This window comes from Aythya marila, assembly GCF_965140915.1.
Source record: "Aythya marila genome assembly, chromosome: 3".
NCBI classification, from domain to species: Eukaryota; Metazoa; Chordata; class Aves; order Anseriformes; family Anatidae; genus Aythya; species Aythya marila.
Genome location: NC_139044.1, coordinates 49749341 through 49771979, shown reverse-complemented (window position 1 = coordinate 49771979; position 22639 = coordinate 49749341). Strand labels below are relative to the sequence as shown.

General features: G+C 39.1%; 1 protein-coding gene across 6 annotated transcripts; it reads left to right on the top strand.

The window, feature by feature from the left end:
• Positions 1–4890: 4890 nt before the first annotated feature.
• On the top strand, positions 4891–21578 carry FBXO30 (F-box protein 30). 6 transcript variants are annotated; one of them, XM_082757103.1, is made up of 4 exons: positions 4891–5038; positions 8826–8930; positions 15628–17716; positions 18612–21578. In XM_082757103.1, exons 3-4 carry the CDS (start codon positions 15644–15646, stop codon positions 18813–18815), a joined length of 2277 nt encoding a protein of 758 aa, XP_082613229.1. In that variant the 5' UTR covers positions 4891–5038; positions 8826–8930; positions 15628–15643; the 3' UTR covers positions 18816–21578. The 6 variants fall into 6 exon arrangements, with proteins under 6 accessions (XP_082613229.1, XP_082613232.1, XP_082613231.1 ...); XM_082757105.1 differs by lacking the exon at positions 4891–5038 and adding an exon at positions 6697–7368; XM_082757104.1 differs by lacking the exon at positions 4891–5038 and adding an exon at positions 6697–7407.
• The last annotated feature ends 1061 nt before the right edge of the window (positions 21579–22639 follow it).

Below are 22639 nucleotides of genomic sequence, written 5' to 3'. Positions count from 1 at the left end.
TCCCAAGTTCAATCACCTGATGTAGTTCTGTCACTTGACCCTCAGATAAACAAGTGAGCTCTTTTTCCCCTCAGATAAACATTACATGTCATTTATCAATTCAATTTTGTGAGGGAAAACTTAAAAGAATGGAAAAGTACCAGAGGCTAATTCAATCTTGCAAAGTTTTCAGAATTAATCTTCTGAGTCAAGGCTAGCTAACCTCTGTTTTACTTATAAAATGCAGAATATCTCATATCGCATCTTTATTTATGATGCAAATGATGCAGCTGAGAATCAAAGAAAACAGAAAAGTCGTGCAGTATGGAAAAAGTGTATGATAAGAATATCCCAAAACATATGCAATAAATAAAAATATTGCCAGCTAAATATTGCTGAAGTGCAGCTATATAAAGAACTTGCTAGTCCAAAAGATAATTACATTGGATATAGGTGTTATATCATTATTCTTTTTATTTGTTTGATCTGGAACTCCATGTCCACTAAAAACAGATTTTGTGCTATTACACTCAGGAGGTACAATGATCCTCCTGAGCTCTGCGGCTTCCAGGCCAAACTTGTTTTGAGCTCAGAGAGGTGCCCATGTAAATCTTGGCCTTTCACAGAGCTCCTTGCAAATGTGGAGTCTGAGGCCCCAGCACTACCTGCTTCCAAAAATCAGCCACTGCTCCATCCGGTTCCCTGTCATTCCACTGTTGGGTAACTTAAGGAAGCATTCCATCTGAAAGCACTGTCTAGCCCAGCTGCCACCCATAATGGGAGATGCAACGCCTCATGGTGGAGTCTTCCCATCAGGTTGGAGACCAATTCGTCCTCCCAGATGAGTAACGGAGGATGAAGTCCCTGTGAAACAAGAGGAGAGACTCATGGAGCTGAAAACTGCCTCCTCCCCACAAAAGCAACCCCTGAGCTGAAGAGGCAGCATCATATCCCAGATGACTGTACCCTGCACATGTATAGAACAAAAGTGCGCCGGGTATCTTTTATTTAGAAGAATGGCACTGTCCTTTAGCTCCTTTAACAGACCCCCTCTAATCTTCCTGCCTGAATAACAACTGAAAATAAAAGCAAAATTTAAGAGAATGTGGTAAGTAATAAATAATGTTTGCACAAATTCACATCTTACATCATTAGCTGTTTTCCTCAGAGTCTCTGGGGGAGTATTCTTCACCCAGGTTGAATGGACTAGTACACATTGTTTCGGAACTGACATTTTGCTTGAAAAATGTTCTTTTATAAATGCTTTTGAAATGGGGAAACATGATTTGTCCTAAGATAATACATTATTAGTTAGATTTCATTGAAGGACACTCCTCTGTAAACCCTGCATTTGTTTTCTCTCCAGATAAAAAGAAAGTTCTTACAACTGAACCGTTAGTCCTTGGAGGAGCACTGATGGCAGTTTTAATCATGGCTGGAATCTTTGGAAAACTTTTCTTTCACCTAAAAAGACAATCTCCTTTTCTGCCAGCACAGCAGACAATGACATGTTTTCACAACTTGGAAATAGCTTAATGATCTGCTGATTTCTCTGTAATGTCTTCCAGAATTCAGTCTAAATTATCATGAGAGAGAATCACAAGAAGATCTAATTAAGCTTTGTTTTGCAGAAACTTATGGTTTTTATTTTCACATAGTTGAAGGTGTCAGAGAACTGTTTCAATATTTTGTTTACTTTCTGACCTGTGTAGTTTACTAAGAATATCTGAAATATAAACAGTGTAATTTATACTACACACTATAAACAGTGTAATTTAATAATAATCATACAGTGTTTTTTGTTTAACCTATGAAAAAGTACTCCAAACACAACCATCATCTGAAAGTTTTCACTTTTGTCTTGAACAAAAAAAAAAAGATTTCCATGCAACAGCAGAGGATTTTTCCACTCTGAAAAAGCACTGATCCTTTCTATCTTGCTTATTCATAAGTCTACAGCCAACAAAGGGAGTCCAGTCTGATGTGATTAAAACTAAATCGACTTGAAGGTATTTATAGCCCAGTACCTGGGCCAGAGTACCAAACATTCCCACCAAACTCACGCGGTACCCACCCACCACAGCTTCCCTGGCTGTAACCAGGTAGGCGGGTAATTATGCTGAAATCGAGACATCTGACCGGATGAAAGTTTAGACTATCCTACCAAAAAAAACCTCTTCCCATATTGAAGATGGAATAATGCAAAACAACTCCAAACCCCCAAATTCACAAGAGCTTCTCTAGCTCATTCTCTTACAATCCATATGCCGGAAGATCTAAAAGTGTAACTGTTACTGTTGTGAAATCTTTTCAAAAGAGAACTTGAATTCCTATGGCACTTCAAGTTTATAGGCTTTTTAATGATAGAAGGGCTGCCTTGTTAAAGAGAAGAGGCTTTGCTTGGAAATGCATAAACACAAAGGTATTAAAGTAAGTATCAAATCTCTTGATGGGCCTAAGCTGAAAATACAAACCCAGGAGGTAGAAAAAACTTCTTTTGAGGTCTCTGTTGTTTGGAAACATTCTGCTCTCAAAGCTGTGCAGTGCAAATTACATATGAGGCTTTGTGGGCAGATCTCAGCTGTTTATTTTTACACACTGCTAAATATGAATGTTCAAGCATCAGTAGATCTACTTGCAAATGCATTTTGGAAACAATCTTTTTTTTTTCTTTCTTTCCTTTTTTCTTTTTTTTTTTTTTTCTTTTTTTCCTGTAACTCCATGTAGAAAGAACTTCCAGAGACAAATAGTTGTCAGTGAAAAACAACTGTGATTTGTTAGGATTTGAAACTAGAAAGTGCTTAAATTATTCACCTTGATTAGAAAGTGTGTCAGCAAACAGATCACTCTTTTTATAACCTCGGGAACAAATCTGGTTTATTTCATGTACCGTTGGCAGTTTACAGGAGACTGTCTGCACACCTCAGCAACTGCCTTGGCATTTGGTACAGGCTTTGCTTCAGACTAGGGGAGAGAACTGAATTACGCTGCCACAAGAATCGGCTTACACTTCCCTCTTCCACTGACTTCAGCAACAGTGTCATGTACAGACCAATACTGAACCAGATATACAGATACTCATTTTCCATGCATGAGTAACCAGAATGAAGTTTCATTCATTTTGGACTTAAGCCAGAAGAAAATAGCCTCTACAGTTGGTCACCCACTGAATCCTCAAAGACCTTCTGGCTTGTAGGGCAATGGTACTAAGCCAAATTGTGTGATTCTAACTAACTTGCCCTATTACCTCAAATTGCAGCTCATGAGAACAACGATGGTCATCAAGTATGGCAGAAAGGGATAGCTCAGGGACAGTGAGCAGGCCTATGCACTAAAGCATGAGAGAAGCAGGAGACTCTTCCTTGAATGACCAGGTGAGATTCAGCTGAGTCATGAGAATAGTCTAAGCCACAGAAGTTCATTCTCCTCACTCAAAAGAAACAATTAAAATTAAAAAAAAGTCCCACTTCTGTCATAGAAGCCTGGTTCTAGCATGCAGTCCATCAGAGACAAAAGCTCTACAACACCCTCTGTAATTAATACTGTTGCTGCAGGTTGATCTGTCAGCCACAGACTATACACTCCACCGTGGTGAGAAGCAGCAGCAAAGCAAACTTCACCTGTTCCACTGAAGACGTTACCAATAAGCAGCAGTTGTGAAAAACAGTGGCTGCCTACAAGGATTCTGCCCAGCAATTTGTTTAATTGCCTGCTGAGAAGATGAAATTATTTTGTTTGGCTTCTGTGAGTCACAGAGCCAATCCCTACCATCTTCTGGAGCTCACATGGCTAGATGCCTATGTCCTGATCCTGTAATCAAATCTATAAAGGAAAAAAAAAATGGCCTGTCCTCAGGATCAAGGAAGATCAAGGCTGTAGTATAAGGGTGAGGCAAACCCGAGAGTGCTTATTAAAGGAAGCACTGGCAATGATGCCTCCTATTGAGGTCATCTTAGGTTTTCTCTTACGTGCCTAACACTGAAGTGATGACTTACATCTGTCTTCCATGTTCTCTTGTTTTTAGCATAGCAAAAAGGAAGATTATTATTATTTTTTTTTTGATTCTGAATGTCCAAACCTGTAACAGCCGCTTCATTTATTTACTCCCCACTAAAGCTGTGTTAAAACCCAAGAGATTTCAACAATCTTCCACATAGGCTCGCTCTTCAACAGAAGTCTATGTGCACGACGTGGGAATATACAGCCTGGAAGCTGGGAGTAGGCAAACAAGGTGTTTAACTGGAATTTAAGTCAAAAGTAAAGCTACTTCTTGTGAGTTACCAAACTAATATGAATCTGTACTTTCTGTGTATGCTCTCATTAGTATTATTTTTTTTGAGGGGGGGGAACGTGTATGTTGTGAATAAAAATGGCTTTTCTCCTAGTACCAGAAGACACACTATATGTACTCAAAAAAACGTTTATTGTAAAATAAATATATAAATAGATAAACAGCACTCCGACCATCAGACCCTTGAAGCCCTAACCCCCAGGCCATCTCCCACCCGCCCACAGCCCCCCTAGCAGCCAGCCTCCACCCTCCGAAGGACGGATCCTTCCCAGGCCGGCCCGGCACCCTGCGCCTGTGGGAGGCGGCCCGGGTTTCTAGGAAAATACAGCAAAACAAAACAAAACAGAACAAAACAAAACATTTCGCCCAAGGGCGCTCCGACAGCCCGCGGGCTGCGAGGCGTTACCGGGGCGGCGCCGCCAAGGCGCCTCCCGCCCTTAGCAACGCCCCCGCCGCGCGAGAGGAGCCGGGGAATGGTGGTGGAGGAGGGCGGGGGGGGGGGCGGGAGCGCGCGCGCGCGCGCGACATCCGGGCATTCCGCCCCTCGGGGCCGCGCCCGCCCGCCCGCCTCCCCGCCCCGCGGCCGCGCGCGCGCGTGTCCGTTGGGGGGCGCGGCCGGCAGCGGGGCCGCGCGGGGGAGCCCGGCTGGGCCAGGGCAGGGCAGGGCAGGGCGGCGAGAGGAAGGCCGGCGGGGGACGGGGGCGCGCAGCGAGGGCGCGGGGGGCGCCGCTCCCTCCCTGCCGCCCGCCCGGCGAGCGACGGGCACGGGTGAGCCGCGGCAGCCGGGGGGGGACGAGCCCGGCCCCGCTGAGGGCCTGCGGCCGCCGGGAGCGAGCCCCGGGGGGGGAGGGCCTCGTCGGAGGGGGCGCGGGGCCCCCGGTGGGTGCGAGGCGGGCGGGCAGCGGCAGCCCAAGGGGGGTGGGAGCCGCTCCTCAGCCTCGCGTCGCTGCCGGCCGTGCTGGGGGAGCTGCCCCGCTCTGCGCCGGGCCTGCGCGGCCGCAGCGGCGCCGTGCTCCGCTCGCCCTGCCGCTGCAGGAGGGGCGCCTGCCTCCCCTCCCTTTGTAGGAGCCCGCGGGGTGTCGGTGCTGCCCTGCAGCCTGCTGGGGGGTCTGGGGGGCGAGGTTCGCGCAGCCCCTGGCGATGCGGGAGGAGCAGGGTGCCGGGTAACCGCGGCTGTGGGCTGCCTCTCTCGCAGAAGTGCAGAAATGTTACTGAAACGGCCTCGGTTGGTCAGCAGGTTAAGCTGTAAATCTGAAAAATGCGCTGGCAACCTTAGCCCGTCTTCTGAATATCTCTGTGTATGTCTTTCCGCACTGGTCCAGCTTCACTGAGACAAGAAATGGGATTCAGGGGGTTGTATTGCTAGCTGAGGCTTCATGGGGTATCCATCTCATTCCTTTCCGGAGTTGGAAGGGGTTAGAAAATAAGCAAATCCTACCAGAATGGGCAAAGACTATGCAGCAGCAGTGTCTTTGCTTCTTGGATGTTCTTTCTGTTTGGTACTAAATTATTCTCTTACTCGATTAATTCTTACGTTTGGGTTGTGTTGCTCATGCCTCCTACTTTGATGTTAGACGTTTAATGGGAAAAAATAGGTGCTGAGTCTAACTAGCAGTACCTGGTTGGAAACTTTCTGGGCAAGATTTCTGCGTGTTCGTAGGCAATCCAGTTTGTGACCTGTGTCCCAAAGGGCTTTTCCCAGCACCTTTGTTAAGCACATGAATGTTTGTCTTTGAGTCAACTCCTGCAGCTGCTGTGGATTTCAGATCAGTAACAAACATATGCTTTTGTATTCAATCCGGTTGAACTAAACAATTATAGTAATAATAATAATAAAAGGGCATAATTTCTTTCATACCGATAGACCTGATTCTTTGGCGAGCTCCGTCTCAAATGAAGCAAATGCTGTTTGTCTCTGGCGATGAGATCCAGTGGTGTAGAGATGAGAGCCAGAGAATCATGTGTCTGGTGATCATTGTACTGGTGACAATTCTCTTTCAATTTCCTTATCTGTATAATGAGAGTAAACATAACTCGAATTTTTTGTAGGTGAGATGGTTAGTTTAAGTATTCCCGAAAAGACCACAAATAGTTAAGGGAGAGTTTAAAATTAAATGAGGGTTACAGAGGAATCCTACGTAAGGTTTAAGTGTCTGTGCACTATCTAGACTCAATATTGAATGAAGGAAAAAGACTGAAAAATCTTGTAATATAAACTGCTCTAAAACGGGCCAAGGCAATTAAAATGGAAGGGGAGCTCCAGATCTTGACTTTGCAAGATACTGTTTTTAATAGTTTTTGAGGTGACGTTTGGTCTGCCTTTTTTTTTTTTCTAGTTTCATTATTATCTGTTAATGCCACTTGAATCTAAAATACTCTGCTGCAAACCTTTACAATCTGTAGAATATTGAATTGAATAGACAGCACTGTTTACCACACGTCAAACGTTGATCTGAACTCTTAGTGTGAAATCACAATGAAACCCCGATGGGTGCAAACTTAAGCCACGAGAACAAGAGGTACAGTGAGGTAAAACTCTAACTGGCGTGTTTGCAGCTCTTTGTATAAAACTGAAGTTATCGGTTCAGGCTGGTTGTTGGGTAGCGATACCTGGTTCAGGCACACTTACATAGGTGCCAGAAGGTGAGTGATGTGATGCTTGTTTTTTTTGAAGTTTAAACTTTGTGTTTGTATATTTAGAAGTATCTCTAGTAGAAATGGTAGTTTTCCAAAAATCCTGTGGGGTAGAGAAATGTGTTGGAGTGACAGATTCTTTGCAAATAGGATCTTTCTAGGAGTGTGCAGTATTTTCATAGCTGTAATGCTCTTACAAAAACTTGTTTTAGCTGAGTCACTATTGTCATCGGCCATGGAATGTATTTGGATGGGAATGTTCAGCTGGAGTCTGTGGAAAAAGTAATAGCTTCATGCCCGCTGACATTTGGAGAAGGCAGTCTAAATTATATTAGAGATCAGAGATTGGTGACTCACTGTATGTCCACAAACCCTGCACAAACTTGCAGTGCAGAGCTGTGTTTTCCAGTTCTTCATTCAAGTTAAAAACATTGAAAGAGCTGGTGTAGTGCGTTACTTACGAGGTATGTTCCCGGCTTCTTGTCATCAACTATTTGAGATAGGTGAGTTTTTGTTCTGTTCAGAAAATAGTGTTAGGTTGTTTTGTTGTTGTTTGTTTCTTTATGCTTTTGAAAATGGATATTTTGTATTATTTACATTGCTTTTAAAACCAAGTGATTTAGAAGGGGGAAAAGTCAAATAGGTATGATAAAAGTCTTTCACTTTATAACAAAATTAAGTAGCTGGAAATGGAATAGTTTAAAGTTCCTAATACCTTCTCTGATCTTTTTCTCCAGTTCTTTTTGTTCTACTTTAAAAATTTCAAACTGTTTTAGAACAGCCCCCATCGTTGTACTTTGGTATTATCTGATGCAGTGGAGGTGCCTGTTAAAACTTTTTTGTACTAAATACTCTTGCTGTACACCAGTCAGGCTCTGTGCTACTAACAAGAATATGTTTTTAAGAGGACAAAAACCACCCTTATACATGCAGAGTACATTACATCTGCATTTCAGTTTGTCTTCTTGGAGAGCAGTTGTGTTCACGTTCCATTTACCTTAAACTTGCTTTCTTATTTTGCTATGGGAACTGGTTCAACTTGTGTAGTAAGACTTGAAGTAGTATATTAACAAAGATTTTTGGCCAGATCTCTGTAAACATACAGAGGTCAGGAATTCTGTGGCAACATGTATGAATTAAAATATTATTTAAGAAGAAGGATTTATTTTTGGCTTCTTTTGGGTGGCTGAAACTACCTACCGTAATACGGATTGCATTATTTGTTTGCAGTAGTTTAGGTTCTGATTTCTCAGAAATGGATTCTTTTTCTGGTTTTCTGTAGGATTTGTAAGATGATGTCTGGGGACAAGGATAACATAATTTCTTTGAGTATATAACCTCTGTTCCATCTCTTTAAGTTTTAACAATAATTAATGAATATGAACACACGGAATAAGCCTGTTACAGTAAAGAGCTTTCTAATATTAAGCAACTGTTTAATGAATTTTCTGAAGACATAAGACATTAAGACTGAAGCTGGACAAATTTTAACTAGAATAAAATGCAGCTTATAAAATAATGCAACTTGAAATATCTTTTTTTTTTTTTTCTTAGTTCTCCAGCTGTTGCAGTCTTTAATTTAAGTTTCATGCATACTTTTCTTAAAAGGTTTCTGGTGAGCCAAACCAAATAATAAAGTGAAAGAGGTTGTCGTAATAACTTTTAAAAGTCTTGTCTAGCCTTAAATGTGAGTAACAGTCTAGTGTGACTAACAGCTAACTAAAAGCTAGAATGACAGAACTCACACTGCAGTTGTAAAGTCTATTAAAAACATGTTTATTTTTTTCCTAAAAAATTCAAAATATTTCATGACTTGTAGCTCCAGATAGTATAAGCAGGTGACCTGTTCAGAAGATTGTACATACAGCAAGTAGTTTGTACACCAGAAATCAAAATGTGTTTCTGATCTCGTTTCTTGCAGAGTCAGCAGCAGTCCAGGGGTCGTGCTGAGCTCAAGTACAGAAGTCCCTTACACATGAGATCTACTGGCTCCCTAGCTGAGTCTGCCCTGTCACCAGCCGAACAGGTAGAGTGCTTTTGTGCCCGAGCCACGCAGCAAGCGTAGCTGGTCCTGGTGCTGTTGTCCTGTGGCAGTGTGAGGCCAAAGGCATATTGAGGCCTCTTGGTGTCTTCTTCGGGGACTGTGTAGGATTAAAAGAAAGCATGGCAGATCTGTCACAAAAGTACTCTAAGGAGAAACCTAGTAGTTCAGGGTTTGATTTTCAACATTCTTGGAGATTGTTAGCAATAGGGAAAGTGTTGGATCATTCTGTCACAGCATCTGTTGTACACTGGAAGTAATCCAAACACATGGGGCATCATTGGTGGGTCCACTTCAGTCAAAGCAGTGTATTGCTTTCTTTTGGTATTTTTTTCCCCATTCAGATCTATTTTCTGTCTGCAATGATTTGGGAGGACATACCTCACTGAATTCTCTGAGTGAGAGGAAGATGGGTTGCAGTTAAGCTAAGAGAAACTCCTAAAGTGTTATTCAAAAGAATGCAAAATACAGGTCAGCTCCTTTAATAGGATGTGGGGTTTTGGGGAGGTGGGGTGGGAAGGAGGTGTAGATGTGGAAAAGCTCTTCTTTTTAAGGTAAGGTTGGCATGTAAAAAGTTGCAATTTTTTTATAGTTCTAATGCTCACTACTATTTGTTTTAGTTTTATTTTATTTTATTTTTTGAGGTAGATGGGTAACTGAATTATGCTTCACAAAGCAGTTGGTACATACCAAGGTTTTGCTTGTTCCTTTGATCCTAGATGATCTCTTGATAAAACTAGGATCTTGCAGGAATATGTATGCCCTGTGTTTTTCCTTGCAATTAGAAGCCATGTTTTGAGCCTGACCTTTTGGTGCCTCCTTTGTGTAATATGTGTAAATTGCCATAGCCTATGATGATAATGGTGAAAGGAACATCCTACTTGTCGAGTAGTTTCAGCTTTAGTAATTGAAGCTTCTTGTTATGTATTCAGTGATTATCAAAATAATCAGAAGTATTTGTATCCCATAAGGTCGATGTTTTAAGTGTGGCATCTGAAAGAACTTTGCTTCCTGAAAGTGTCTGTGATGTAAACCAGTTTGAAGAAATATAAGGGTTCATAAAGTCCATGTCAGGAATTTCTTTGACATCAGAAAAACAATAAAAAGAACTATTGCCCCATATGTAAGACTTTATAAGATGGCCACATGTACTACTCTGTTACCTTTGCAGCAGAGGTACATACCTTCTAAATTTGTCACATGTTAGTCATGTTAGTCAAGTGAGGAACTAGCAGTTTGTAATGTCTATTGTTGTGCTTCTGAATTTGCCACTTGAAAATGTAGTTGGAAATTGGTGTAGCGTTAGATTAACTTTGCTCTGTTGTCCATTGTTGCTGTAGAGAGACATTTAGAGTAAGATTTGAGGCACCCAGCTCCCTAAGATGAGGATAAAGGCTGTACTGTTTTTGGAGAAGCCTGAGAATGGGGCTATTTAACCTTAGCCTTTATGGAGTTTTGATGGTTAGAGTCAGAGCTGCCTTTTGTTGCTCACCTCAAGCAGGAATGGCAACGAGTAGTGGTGGCAACTGCTATTCCCCTGACTGAAATGGCATCAGAAGAGATCTTGCTGAACCCCTAGTTCATGTTATCCATTGGTTATTTGAAAACCAATACATCCTTCTTCCCTCCTCCCCCCCAAAAACAAAACAAAAAAATATTCATCAAATCCTAAAGCTAACCAAGAAGAAAAAAACACCCACAAAAAAAAAAAAAGTGAGCATGACCTGCGTATAACAAAGTTAATGCGGCTGTTTTGTAGATAGGAAAATTGTTACACATTTTGTACAAGGTAGCTGTGAGAAGAAAAGCTTGCACAATTCTCAGTCTTCAAGAAGGTAACATATTTTGTAGTTAGATTTATTAGTCAGGATTAATGACATACTTCTCCCATGCATGGTAGGATATAGAACTAAAATATTTTTTTCAGTAGTTATCTATAGTACTACAAATTCTAGTAGAATATTCTAAAGCTCTTTTTTATATTGCTTTCTTCCTCTTTCTTATTTAATATCTTTTATCTCCATTTCACTTGGCACTTTACTCTCTGAAATGCAGATTCCACATCTTACCAGACTTACCTACTCTTTTAGCCACAGACCTGGGTAAAAGATGGAAGGTTCAGGAATAGTGGGTTGTCTTGTATGATCTCCAAAACAACAGGGAATTTCTTAGAATGGTTTGCATGTATTTGGCTGCTTGTGGGTGGATTTGGATGCTCCTAGGAGTTTAAACCTGTAGTACTGCTTGTGTACTTCTGTTCTACTTCCTAGAACCAGTAATTTAAGAACCTGTTGGACTATTATTTAGTCAAATTTGATAGAGGGAAGGGGTTCAAAGATAGTTAAGCTTTTATAGGTTTGGTGAATGAAAAGCATCTGACTGTGGGAATAGTTGCTGTGATTTCCTATTTTATTCATCCCAAAGAGTTCATATAGGGGGAGAATAAGTGAGCAGACTTTGGGTTTGGTAACACTGAGTACAGATCCTCATACTTTGTGGTACAGGAGACAGAGCCCCCACAGCTGAAGTATTGTGCAGTGTCTGTTTGAAACTCTTATTATGCTATTTTAATGTTTGTGTTAAAACAGCAACTGAAAATCATGTGGCTGTAGCAGCTGGAATTTTAATCCTTTTAATTATGACAGATTTTCAAAGCATGTTCTGGCTGATTTGGTCAGCTGACTGTATAGTATGTACAATAACATCAAGTGATTGCACAAATTCTGAGAGCACTGGTCACCTCATTGGAACTGGATGTATTTTTAGGTTTCTCTGCTAGTAACAGTCAAGTGTGTGTACTTAAGCATCTCATATGAACTGAACCTAGTTGCTGACACTGTGCTATCAGAAAAGGACAGCTGTTCCTTCTTGCTGTAGTCATGGATGTGACTTTCTGTATTCTCACCAAATTGTGGCAAGGAACACAATGGGGTATAGACAGTAAATCTTATTGATATGTGTTTTAATGACAGGTGTTTTTCTAGGATTTTGAGTATCAGAGTAATTTAAAAGCTTTGGACTTCTTTGTATCAAAAAACTTGTTTGTCTTCCCTTTTTATTGCATCAAGGCGGTGCTAAGTTCAGTGGTTCACAAAGTTAGCTTACAAAATCGAGTGAGAAGTGACTATTTGTTGGTAAATAAATATGCTCATTCATGAGGTTTTATCCAGTTTGATAGGGTAGTTTGGTTGATTTTTTTTCCTTTGGTTTTCCTTTATGTTTTGGTAATTGAATTATATTGAAAGCCTCATGGAAAGTCCCAGAACTCATTAATGCCCAAAACATTCATTGAGTTTGAAAGCCAGGTACTCAAATTGAAAAATGCATGAAAAGCACATTTTATTTGTGTGTGTGTGTATGGTCTCTATAAGAAGCTATAAATAAATATGATATTCTGACTAAATCAAAGTTCTGCAGTAGGTGCTGTGAAGGCTTGTGCAGGATGCAAAATTTTAGTGAATGTCCTGCTGATGGTCTACTGATGTCCAGAAAGATCATACATTTAATTAAGGAGCCAAAGGATTTGAATTTTAAGGGAAACAACATGTAATATCCTCCTTTTTTAGAGACTAATTACATTTGCATGTACAAAGAAGTGAGAGGATAGGTTATCTCAGCTATTTCTGTGATCACACACATAACCACTTCATAAAGAAACAAACAACTGCAAACATCTGTTATAGATCTAAATTAGCATCCATCTATTGGTAAAACATGGTCTTTTGGTGTCTGATACAGTCTTCATAATGTGTTTACCAGATTCTCTCTCCTTTTCTTGCTCTTTGAAGTTTCATTTGCTTGTACAAGATGATTAAGTTTCGATGAATATTAGTTTGTGTGTGAAAGGAGTCTTGGAGCTTGAGAAAAGCCAGTATAATCACACCACTCGGGTTTCACAATCTGGCTTGCAGACGAAGATAGTGTGCTAGGGAGGAGGATGTTTTACTGTCTTAATAGAATGTTCCTCTGTGGAAGCTCACATGGGCTATTTAAAGGTAGTATTTAATGATGGTTGACTAATTTAGGGTATGTCTACACAAATGGTGCAGCAAACACGAGCTCTGACTGCGTTCTGAGCAGTCTGAGCATGAGCCAGCTTTGGCCCAGAAGCAAGGCAGCAGTCAGAGCTAGCACAGGGGTGTGCTCTAGCTGGCAAACCTGCCTCCTGGTCTAGGAACGGCTCAGCTCTGGCCATCTTAAAATGAGCAGGGACATAGATTTTTGCAAAGTAGATCTTTTTTTAATTTATTTATTTTAAACGTAATTGTGGGTCACTGATCAAATTAAGCCTTGCTGCTACCTGTTTGTTTTATGACTGTGTTTAGACATATGAAGCTAGGGCAGGGCTTCTTGAAGGCTTTTGCATTATCAACCAGCATTTGTCTTTTTCAAGGCTATCTCCATTTTGTGTCAAGCACTTTAAAGCTCACACATAACCTGAGAGCTTCCTTCTGATCTCTGCTCACCTGTTGACTCCAGGAACGTTAGAATTTGGTTTTAGCTTTGATGCAAAATTCCAAAAGTTTTTTTTGGTCTAGCAACGGTTAGGCTGCTGTATTTGGCAGGAATGACTTAAAAAGAGGACTTTGGTAGAAGAACTACAAATTAAATTGCCTTCCCAGTCCAGTAAGTTTCCCTTTTTTTGATTCTTTTCTGAACATTTTCTTGGCTCTTTGCAGTAGATGCCACCTGACTTAATAGCAAGGTTAAAGCGGGTTGTGCGCCAGAAGGTTTTGCTAAAACATTTAGCAGATCAGTCAGTCACAGAGTTCAGCGATTGGCGCACCTGATGATGTGTGATGAAGCAACTTATTTGTTACTCAAATACTAAGGTATGGTGGGGAAAATTCAGCTGTGTTTTGCCTGCTAAGCACATATGTTTCTTTGTTAGTGTTCAGGAGAGTGGGTGGCTAAAACATTTGAGTTATCCAGATTACGAGGGATGGAGGGATGAGGGCTGATTGGTACTTAAAGTTGGCATGAATTTCAAAGCATTGAAAGAATACAACTGAGTGAAGCATTGCATAAAAATCTATTTAAATGCTTTAAATAAATCAATGTGGAGTGTCTGAAAGGCAGTTTTCTTTCCTCTTACCTTCAGTTTTAACAAAAGGAATAATACTAATCAGTTTTATTTTTACAGCTTAGACTATTTTTAATTTGAGAAGTTCTAATAAATTACAACTGAAGTGTTTAGTCTTACAACACTGCATGAGTACATTTGTGAGACAGAATAAAATAAGGAACTGTTTTTGTTCTATTAATCTGATTCTGCAAGCACTTTATTCTTACATTTAAAAAGCAATTTTAAATTCTAATTTTTTAAATAAATAAATTTTAAATTAAATTTTAAATAAATTTTAAATTAAATTTAAATTCTGCAAGCACTTTATTCTATATTTAAAAAAAAAAAAAAAAACCTTTGTTTTGGAGTATAGGTAGTGAGGAAAAGATGGAGTTGAGCAATGCATTTTTGAAACAATCTTCTGAGGTTTGGCTCCGTGTAAATCACTCTGGTATCTCTGAACTGTAATCCCAGTGGTATCACTTCTGCAAGGGAGTTTGTTGGAGCCCAGGGGGAGGAAGGATTGGTCCTTTGAGTTGGTCTGCACTTGTGACCTTCTGAGGAGTTCCAGAGCTTCCTGAAGTATGGTACAAAAATGTAACACTTGCTATATTTTTATTTTTTCCCCCTTACGACAATGAAGAATTGGGTTTCTGTTTACATCAGTATATTATGATAGATCATGCAATTAAATTTTATTTGTTTTTTTATTGCTGTTTGGCCTAGTTATGTAAAGTTGCCATGTTACCCTTACACTTTGAACTGCTGGTATTGTAATTAGGGCAGGTCAGAGGATGGATTAACAAAAGTTCCTTTTGTGGATTGAACTGGAGGTGTATAGATAAGGGGGCAGTGTTGGACAGGATAGTTTTGATGTAAAGGTTTTGAGAGAAATACATTGTGTGGTATAATTGCTACATTTAATCAAAAACTTCTATAACAACTATGGAGGAGCTACAGGCTATAGATGAAATAAAAACAGTGAAGAGCTGTTATAAAGGACTGCTGCCTGTTAGATTTGTGTGTGTGTGAGAATGGGATACAAATGGAGATTGAGGTTCATGCCTTGAGGAGAAGTACATGAAGAAGGTGTTGGAAGCATAGGTGGTAGCAAGCAGGCAATAGGATGCCTCTGTTTAATTTAAGGATCTGGAGATCTAGCTCAAATGAGAGTGAGTCTGGCTTCCTTTGCCACCTTCTAGTGTAAGTTCTGTAGTTTATGATTTGGGGTAATAAGCCATAGTCAATGAGCATGCTTTGTTTTTAGTGGAATCATCTATTTGGAACAGGCAGGAGTAAAGAGCTCTTCCCCAGAGAAGTTTATACAATGTTTTTTTCCAAGCTGCGTGTTTCATATCTTATGAATATGTGCATAGACTGCATTGAACTCCGATACAAATATGTTACCTTAAATTTTTGGGAGAAGTTTTAAACACCATTTCTTTAAGATAAAATATCACCTACGTGTTCTCTAAAAATGGCTTCTGATCAGTTTACGTTGTGTTAATATGTCTCTCTCCATATACCGGAAGAATGCAAAACTGCAAATAACTGTTGTTAAATATTAACAATATTGAGTTAATATTTCGTGTTTTTGTCTCTCTTTTCTTCACTCAGAATTGGATTTACAATCATGGAGGAACATCAGCAACATGTACACTGCGTAAACTGTGTCAGCCGTCGTTGTATGACCAGACCAGAGCCTGGCATTTCCTGTGATTTGATAGGCTGCCCGCTGGTTTGTGGAGCAGTTTTTCATTCATGTAAAGCTGAGGAACACCGCATTTTATGTCCACTTGAAAGAGTGCCTTGCTTGAATAGTGGCTTTGGATGTCCGTTCATAGTAGCCCGTAATAAAATTGCTGATCATCTAGAAGTTTGTCCTGCAAGCGTGGTTTGTTGCACCATGGAGTGGAATAGATGGCCAGTCAGTTACGCAGACCGAAAATCTTACGAAAATCTGAGTAAAGACGTTGATGAAGTGGAGCAGCTAGATATGGCTTTAGCCCTTCAAGACCAGCGCATGTTACTAGAATCACTTAAAGTAGCAACTATGATGTCAAAAGCAGCTGATCAGATGTCGGAATCCAGAGAACAATCCTCTGTCAAAACAAACACCCCAGATACGGTGTGTTCAAATGGCTTGATACCTGTAGATGAAGAGTCCTATGGTGCACTTTATCAAGCTACTGTAGAAACAACGAGGAGTTTAGCTGCTGCTCTGGATATCCTGAACACTGCAACCAGGGACATTAGCATGTTAAATTCAAAGCTCTGCACTTCACATGAAATGAAAGAAGATGCTGAGATTAAAGAACAAGCCTCTAATGGCGTTATTCAGGATAATAAGGCTGATCATGAATATCCAGATGAAGAAAACATAGGAGCAGCTGGGGGAGTTGACTTGGATAGCCTGAGTCAAAATTCACAAATGGAGCAAAATGGTTCTAGTGATATTTGTTACGATGTAGTACAAAATCATGACTTAAATCTAAACCTCAGTAACTCCTCACTCTTGTGTAATGGCTTTCATGTAGAAAACGAGTGCTCAAAGGTGTCGGACCAGAATGAAGATCTCGGTGTTTCTAATTCAAAACCATCCAGTATAGCAAATGGTGAATGTACTGCGTCTCGTGATGATGAAGCATTGCAGTCTTGCAGCTCCTTCCCTGTAACAGCACAACTTAAAGAAGTAATACCAGCTGATCATTTAGTTAATGGTAATGTTAATCATATATTACTTCCCCATGCTAATGAAGAAGAAATTTTAGAGAGACAGGCGGAGCAGGAAAGACTGAGAAATGTAGATGCATTTTCACTTATGCGGCATCGATCATACAAATTCCTTGTTAATCACTATTGGTCAGCACCAAAAGAAGACAAAGCTGTTGATACATCAGATTTGGAGATAACAGAAGATCCCATGGGTCTTCAGGGGATTGATCTAATCACCGCAGCTCTGTTGTTTTGCCTAGGAGACTCTCCTGGAGGTAGGGGGATATCGGAAAGTCGCACTGTCGATGTGTATCACGTTGACTTTGGGACCCAAACATTTTCTCTCCCATCAGCTATATTGGCCACAAATACGATGGTGGGGGAAATAGCTTCAGCTTCTGCGTGTGATCATGCCAACCCACAGCTCTCAAATCCAAGTCCATTCCAGACCCTTGGACTGGATTTGGTATTAGAATATGTGGCTAGATACCAAACAAAACAGCGTTCAATGTTTACATTTGTTTGTGGACAGTTGTTTAGGAGGAATGAATTTTCTTCACATTTTAAGAATGTGCATGGTGACATTCATGCTGGCCTTAATGGCTGGATGGAGCAGAGGTGTCCCTTGGCCTATTATGGGTGTACGTATTCTCAACGAAGGTTTTGTCCTTCAACACAAGGGGCAAAAATTATTCATGACCGCCACTTACGGTCATTTGGAGTTCAGCCTTGTATATCTACAGTATTAGTAGAACCAGCAAAAAGCTGCTTAATTGGACTACACAATGACCATTTGAGTAGTCTACCTTTTGAGGTTCTGCAGCACATCGCTAGTTTTCTAGATGGCTTTAGTTTATGTCAGCTTTCAAGAGTGTCACGTTTAATGAGAGATGTGTGTGGAAGCTTGCTTCAAGCACGTGGAATGGTGATACTGCTTTGGGAGAAGAGAAAGTACCCAGATGGAAGTTCCTCTTGGCAAATAAAAGAAAAGGTAAGTTATATTTTCTTTTGATGGTGAAATAAAAATACTTAATTGGTTATGTTTCTGCTTTTTCTCTTAGTATTTTCCCGTCACTATTGCTTTTACTAATTTTTGAAATAATACCCCTTCAAGAAATACATTGTCAAATAGAACAATTAGCCAAAATGGCTAGCAGGTTGGTTGAGTCTTCCACACCCTTCAAGAAGTAATAGTAGTGTCTGCTCAATTTTTATTTGGTGGAAATTAATTTTTTAAAATCTTGTGAAAACTTGAGGTTTTAGCTACTATTTCATTTTCATTAATATTAAATATTCTGTGACAGTGAGAAAGTTGTCTAAAATTTGCGTCTCTTGCCTTTATGTTGTTTAAAGCAATTTTTCCTTTTTTGTGCAACTGTTCAGATCCTATCCATTGCCATGGAATTGAATGCCTTAAATATGTAAAATAAATAAATTTAAACTTCAAGTGACCTTTATATATTAGGTTTTTCATTCTTCCTGCATCCTGCTCCCCCTCCAAAGTGCAGAGTATCTGCAGCAATCAGTTGGAATTGCAGAAGATGATTGTTTCACAAATGGATTATTTTCTGATAAAGTAACCATCATGACAAGTATTGATGGTCATGTAATACTTTGTCATTTAACTTCTGATAGCATCTACTTTGTAGACAAATATCTATCTATCTGTATGTATGTATGTATATAGCCTGCCTTTCTTCCCAGTATTCAGAGCTAACTTGGAATCTGAGTCAGCCTGAGACTATCCAAAATACAGAATTGCCTGTTTTTGTCATGTTGTTATAGATCCAAAGCACATCCTGAATGTATAGCACAAATACTTATTTTTCTGCTCTGAGTTCAGATACCTTAAAAGATGTTGAGCCTATGTACAACTTGTTTTCTAGGTTTGGCGGTTCAGTACAGCTTTCTGTACTGTGAATGAGTGGAAGTTTGCAGACATCATAAGCATGGCTGACCACTTGAAGAAATGTAGCTATAATGCTGTAGAGAGAAGAGAGGAGGCTGTTCCACTGCCATGTATGTGTGTAACACGAGAACTCACTAAAGAAGGACGTTCACTGCGCTCTGTTTTGAAACCTGTACTTTAAATATTGCAACCACTCCAATTGCACATACACTCAAGCACCTGATATAACCTCGGTAATATTATGTGACACTTTATTAATGTACTAAAGATACTTTCTAGCTAAATCTACTCTGTCACTGTGTATATAAGGTTTGAAGTGACATTTATTTTTTATAATTCTGTTTAGCTGGAAAGTAATGAAAGTTGCCTTAACGTTTGAAAAATTTGGAACTTGCTGGACAGGGTAGTTTTATCTAACTTATATAATTTAAAAAAGGAATCCTAAGGTGTGTTTTCTTATTCACTGGTGCCCATGTTGCTGTTGACTGATAACATTTCAAAAATGGCCTCTAAATGGTATGCACATTTAGATAGGAAACACTGAACTGTAGTGAGACAAAATCCTGACCAAATACATTTTCTGTATTTGGTCTATTTTTCTTAACAAATTATAATCCAAATATTTGAAAGACGATGAAGAATTCAAAACTTTATAGTAGATGTCTCAAACACTCAGCATTTAAGCATGTCTTTTCTCATGAAATCAGTGTTTTAGTGCTATTCCTAGTTAAAAGGTGATCTAGAATAAACTTTTTTTTTTTTTTTTTAACTTTTTAGCAATGATCTAAGTGAGCTCAGATTTACAGCAGCTTAATTTTTAGTACAACTTTCTTTTGACATGTCAAAAATGATTATTTTTTTTCTTCTGGACTATTAACAGTTACTTCACTTTTGGGAGCAAAACTTTTAGAGCTAAAAACATGGAATACTAGTTTTTATTCTCACACCTACAATGACATCTGATTTAAAATGTTTCTCCTTGTCCTGCAGTTGGCTGAGGGTTAAATTGCTTGAGCAGTCAGAAATTCAAATTATGTGATGAACAGTTACGGATTTATAATGCAGCTAATGAAAGGGCTTTACTTGTTTTATGGTATTGTGAGATGTACTGTCTCCTTTTCTGTTAATTTGTCTATAAAAATGCTGCTTTTTTTGAGGAGCATTTTAAATTACTGGTATGTATATCAAATGTATCATCTTCATAAGATGAGACATCATTTGTTAATTGCATAAGGCATATCAGAAATGTATGTTCAACCACATCCGTTAAATGAACAACTTCAGTTTGCTTCCAGTCTTCCATAATAAAAGATCTTACGAAGCATTTGTGAATAGAGAATACATGCTATGAAAAATGCCCTGGTATAGCAAAACTGTAATAACTTGAACTGACTTTCCAACTTGTTTGTATTAATGTTGGTGTCTCTAGCTTGTTGCACTTAGCAACTGTGCCACAAAGCTAAAACAGAAACAGACCAGAGCTTGGAACAAAGAAATACAGTACGTATTTCCATTATAGGAAAAAATAAGAGATTAGTAAGGAGGAGATGTTTACAAAAATGGCTAAATTTATTACTTGTAAATTCTGTACTGGACAGTTGTTTATGGCTAGTCTGGCTGCAGTTCACAACTTTGGTATCTGTGCATTTCCCATTCTGGGTCTGGTCCAGCTAAACATTCACTGCCTTTTTCTATCCAGAGTGCTAAGGGTGCCCAGAAAAAAAAAAAAATCTAGTCCTTTAGTGCCATGAGTTGAAATTACAAGAGCTTAAACAGAAGCTCTGCCTGGATCTTGAAACTAGATGTGCTCTTTCCATGCTTTCTCTTTTTTTGGTTGGAGGGAGGAAACGAATAAACCATCTAGAGAAGTTAACAATATTTGTGGTAATTCTTAGCTGTTACCACGGTTATGTGGAAAGAAGGATCTGGATTTGTGTACAAATCTGACAAATGGGGTTAAAACCAACTGGGTTTTAGGTAGGAATTATATTAATAAAAAAAAAAAAAGAAAAAAAGAAAAAAAACACCACCCCTTTCTCACAGTTCATCGAAATGCTCATTACCCACAAATTCTTCAGTACAAGGCAGGAGACAGGCGTTCATCAGTTCTTGTCTTTTAGCTCTAATGGCTCCTCACTGCTGCTCTCCAATGTTTAAAAGTAGTTGTGTGACTGGAAGGATCCTGAATGCTGAGGAGTTTATGGTTGAGTTTACAGCTAAATCTACTTTAAAACATCTGTCTTGGGTTACTGATACTTTTTTTAGTCAGCAATGTGGTGGTTTTGGTACTTGGCATTCTTTGTAACTACCCAGAACCATAAGTGATAGGTGGGCATGTGTCTTGGTTCCTTAGGAAAAGAGGGTATCCAGTTATAGGAGCTGGTGTTAGTAGAATCTCACTTGTAGCACAGTGCAGATCTACATCTAAAGTTTCTGTTATTGCTCTATTAAAATGAACTTTTTAAGTGCTCAGTGTTCTTCTTAAGAAATAACACTATTTCTCAATACATGCACTTTTGTTTTCAAATGTAGATACAGGCTTTGTTTTGTTAAATTAGTTCATTTTTTATGAGAATCCAGAGCTATTAAAATATCGATGTTGTAAACAAAATCTCTGCCTTGTAAACTGCTGCAAATGCAGGAATACAGTATAGTTAGGATAAAACCATTTCTTTACACTGCTATGCAGTTTGTAAAACATCTACAGTGTATAGTCAGTCTGTCAAAATGTGGCTTGTTCACATTTGCCCTTGAATTTTAAAAATGTTGTATCCCTTTCCTGGTACATCTTCCTTACAGCATACATAGACAGCTGTTCCAGTCTTTCTTTTACTTGATACCACATTGCTACTTTGTTTAAAATATTATGTTTTCAATCATTATGCAATATTTTTTTTGCAATGTCTGTTAAAATCCTAATAAAACTTTTGGAGTTTCTCTTTTAGTATGACTACTCTTTTGTTTTTTAAAGCTTATCACCAGCATTTCAGTGTTCAGGCGTGGTGCTTAATGTCTGTCTATAGGATTCCAGTAAGTACTTGAAAAAATTGAATTGCATGAAGGAATCTATTTTCAAACATTTCAACATTGCATAACTTGAAAGTGATTAAGATACGTTCACTTTAATATGAAAATCAGGCATTCCTTTTTAGACTGTAGGCCCATTTCTGCTGCTTTTGTCTCGCATTGTTATGTGGTGTAGATTTGCTTCCACAGTTAAACTATGCAACACTGACTCTTATCATACCTGGTACGCTTGTGGGTTTTTTTCTTAATAATAAATTGTAGAGATTATCTGATGAAGATAGTATACATGTATGATGACTGTTTGCAAAGAACATTTTCAGTTTCTTGGCTCATGATAAAGTTTTCCTGTAGAAAACTGTTGCTTAAAATGATCCAGAAGTAAACATGCAGAGTGGCTTTTAGAGAGTAATTGTAGTTCAGATCCTTTGTGGAAAGACAAAACACAAAACAAAACAAAACCTCACTAAAATGGAAGACTCTGTCCAGGAACTGATCTCTTGTCCTGCCATTTGTTAGAATAAGTATACTGATGGTCTTTAAAAATAAAAATGCAGCTGTACTACATAAATCTGAAAGTTTAAAAAATAAATAAATCTAAACTGTGCTGAGTAATGTGGCATGATACGGCTTACTTAAAACACCATTACAAACTTTTGGCTAGTTTACTTTTTAAACAAGCATAACAAAGGCGCACATTAGCCTTTTGCTTTTCTCTCTTCTAACTACATTTAGATATTTTGCTATGTAAGGCAATAGCGCCTCAAGTATTCCTGAGGGTTTGCCCACTACTAGCTTTCAAATGTTTTAACTTGTTTTTTTAAGTCTGCTACTGCTAAAACTCTCTTCATTGGGTCCTACCTGGTGAGTGTACTTTCCCAAATCAAGATTTAAATTAGGTGAAGAGATTGATGCTTGCTGTAATATCAGCTGATTCAATTTTTTTTTTTTTTTTTTCAGTCAAAAAGTCTGTTCAGGCAT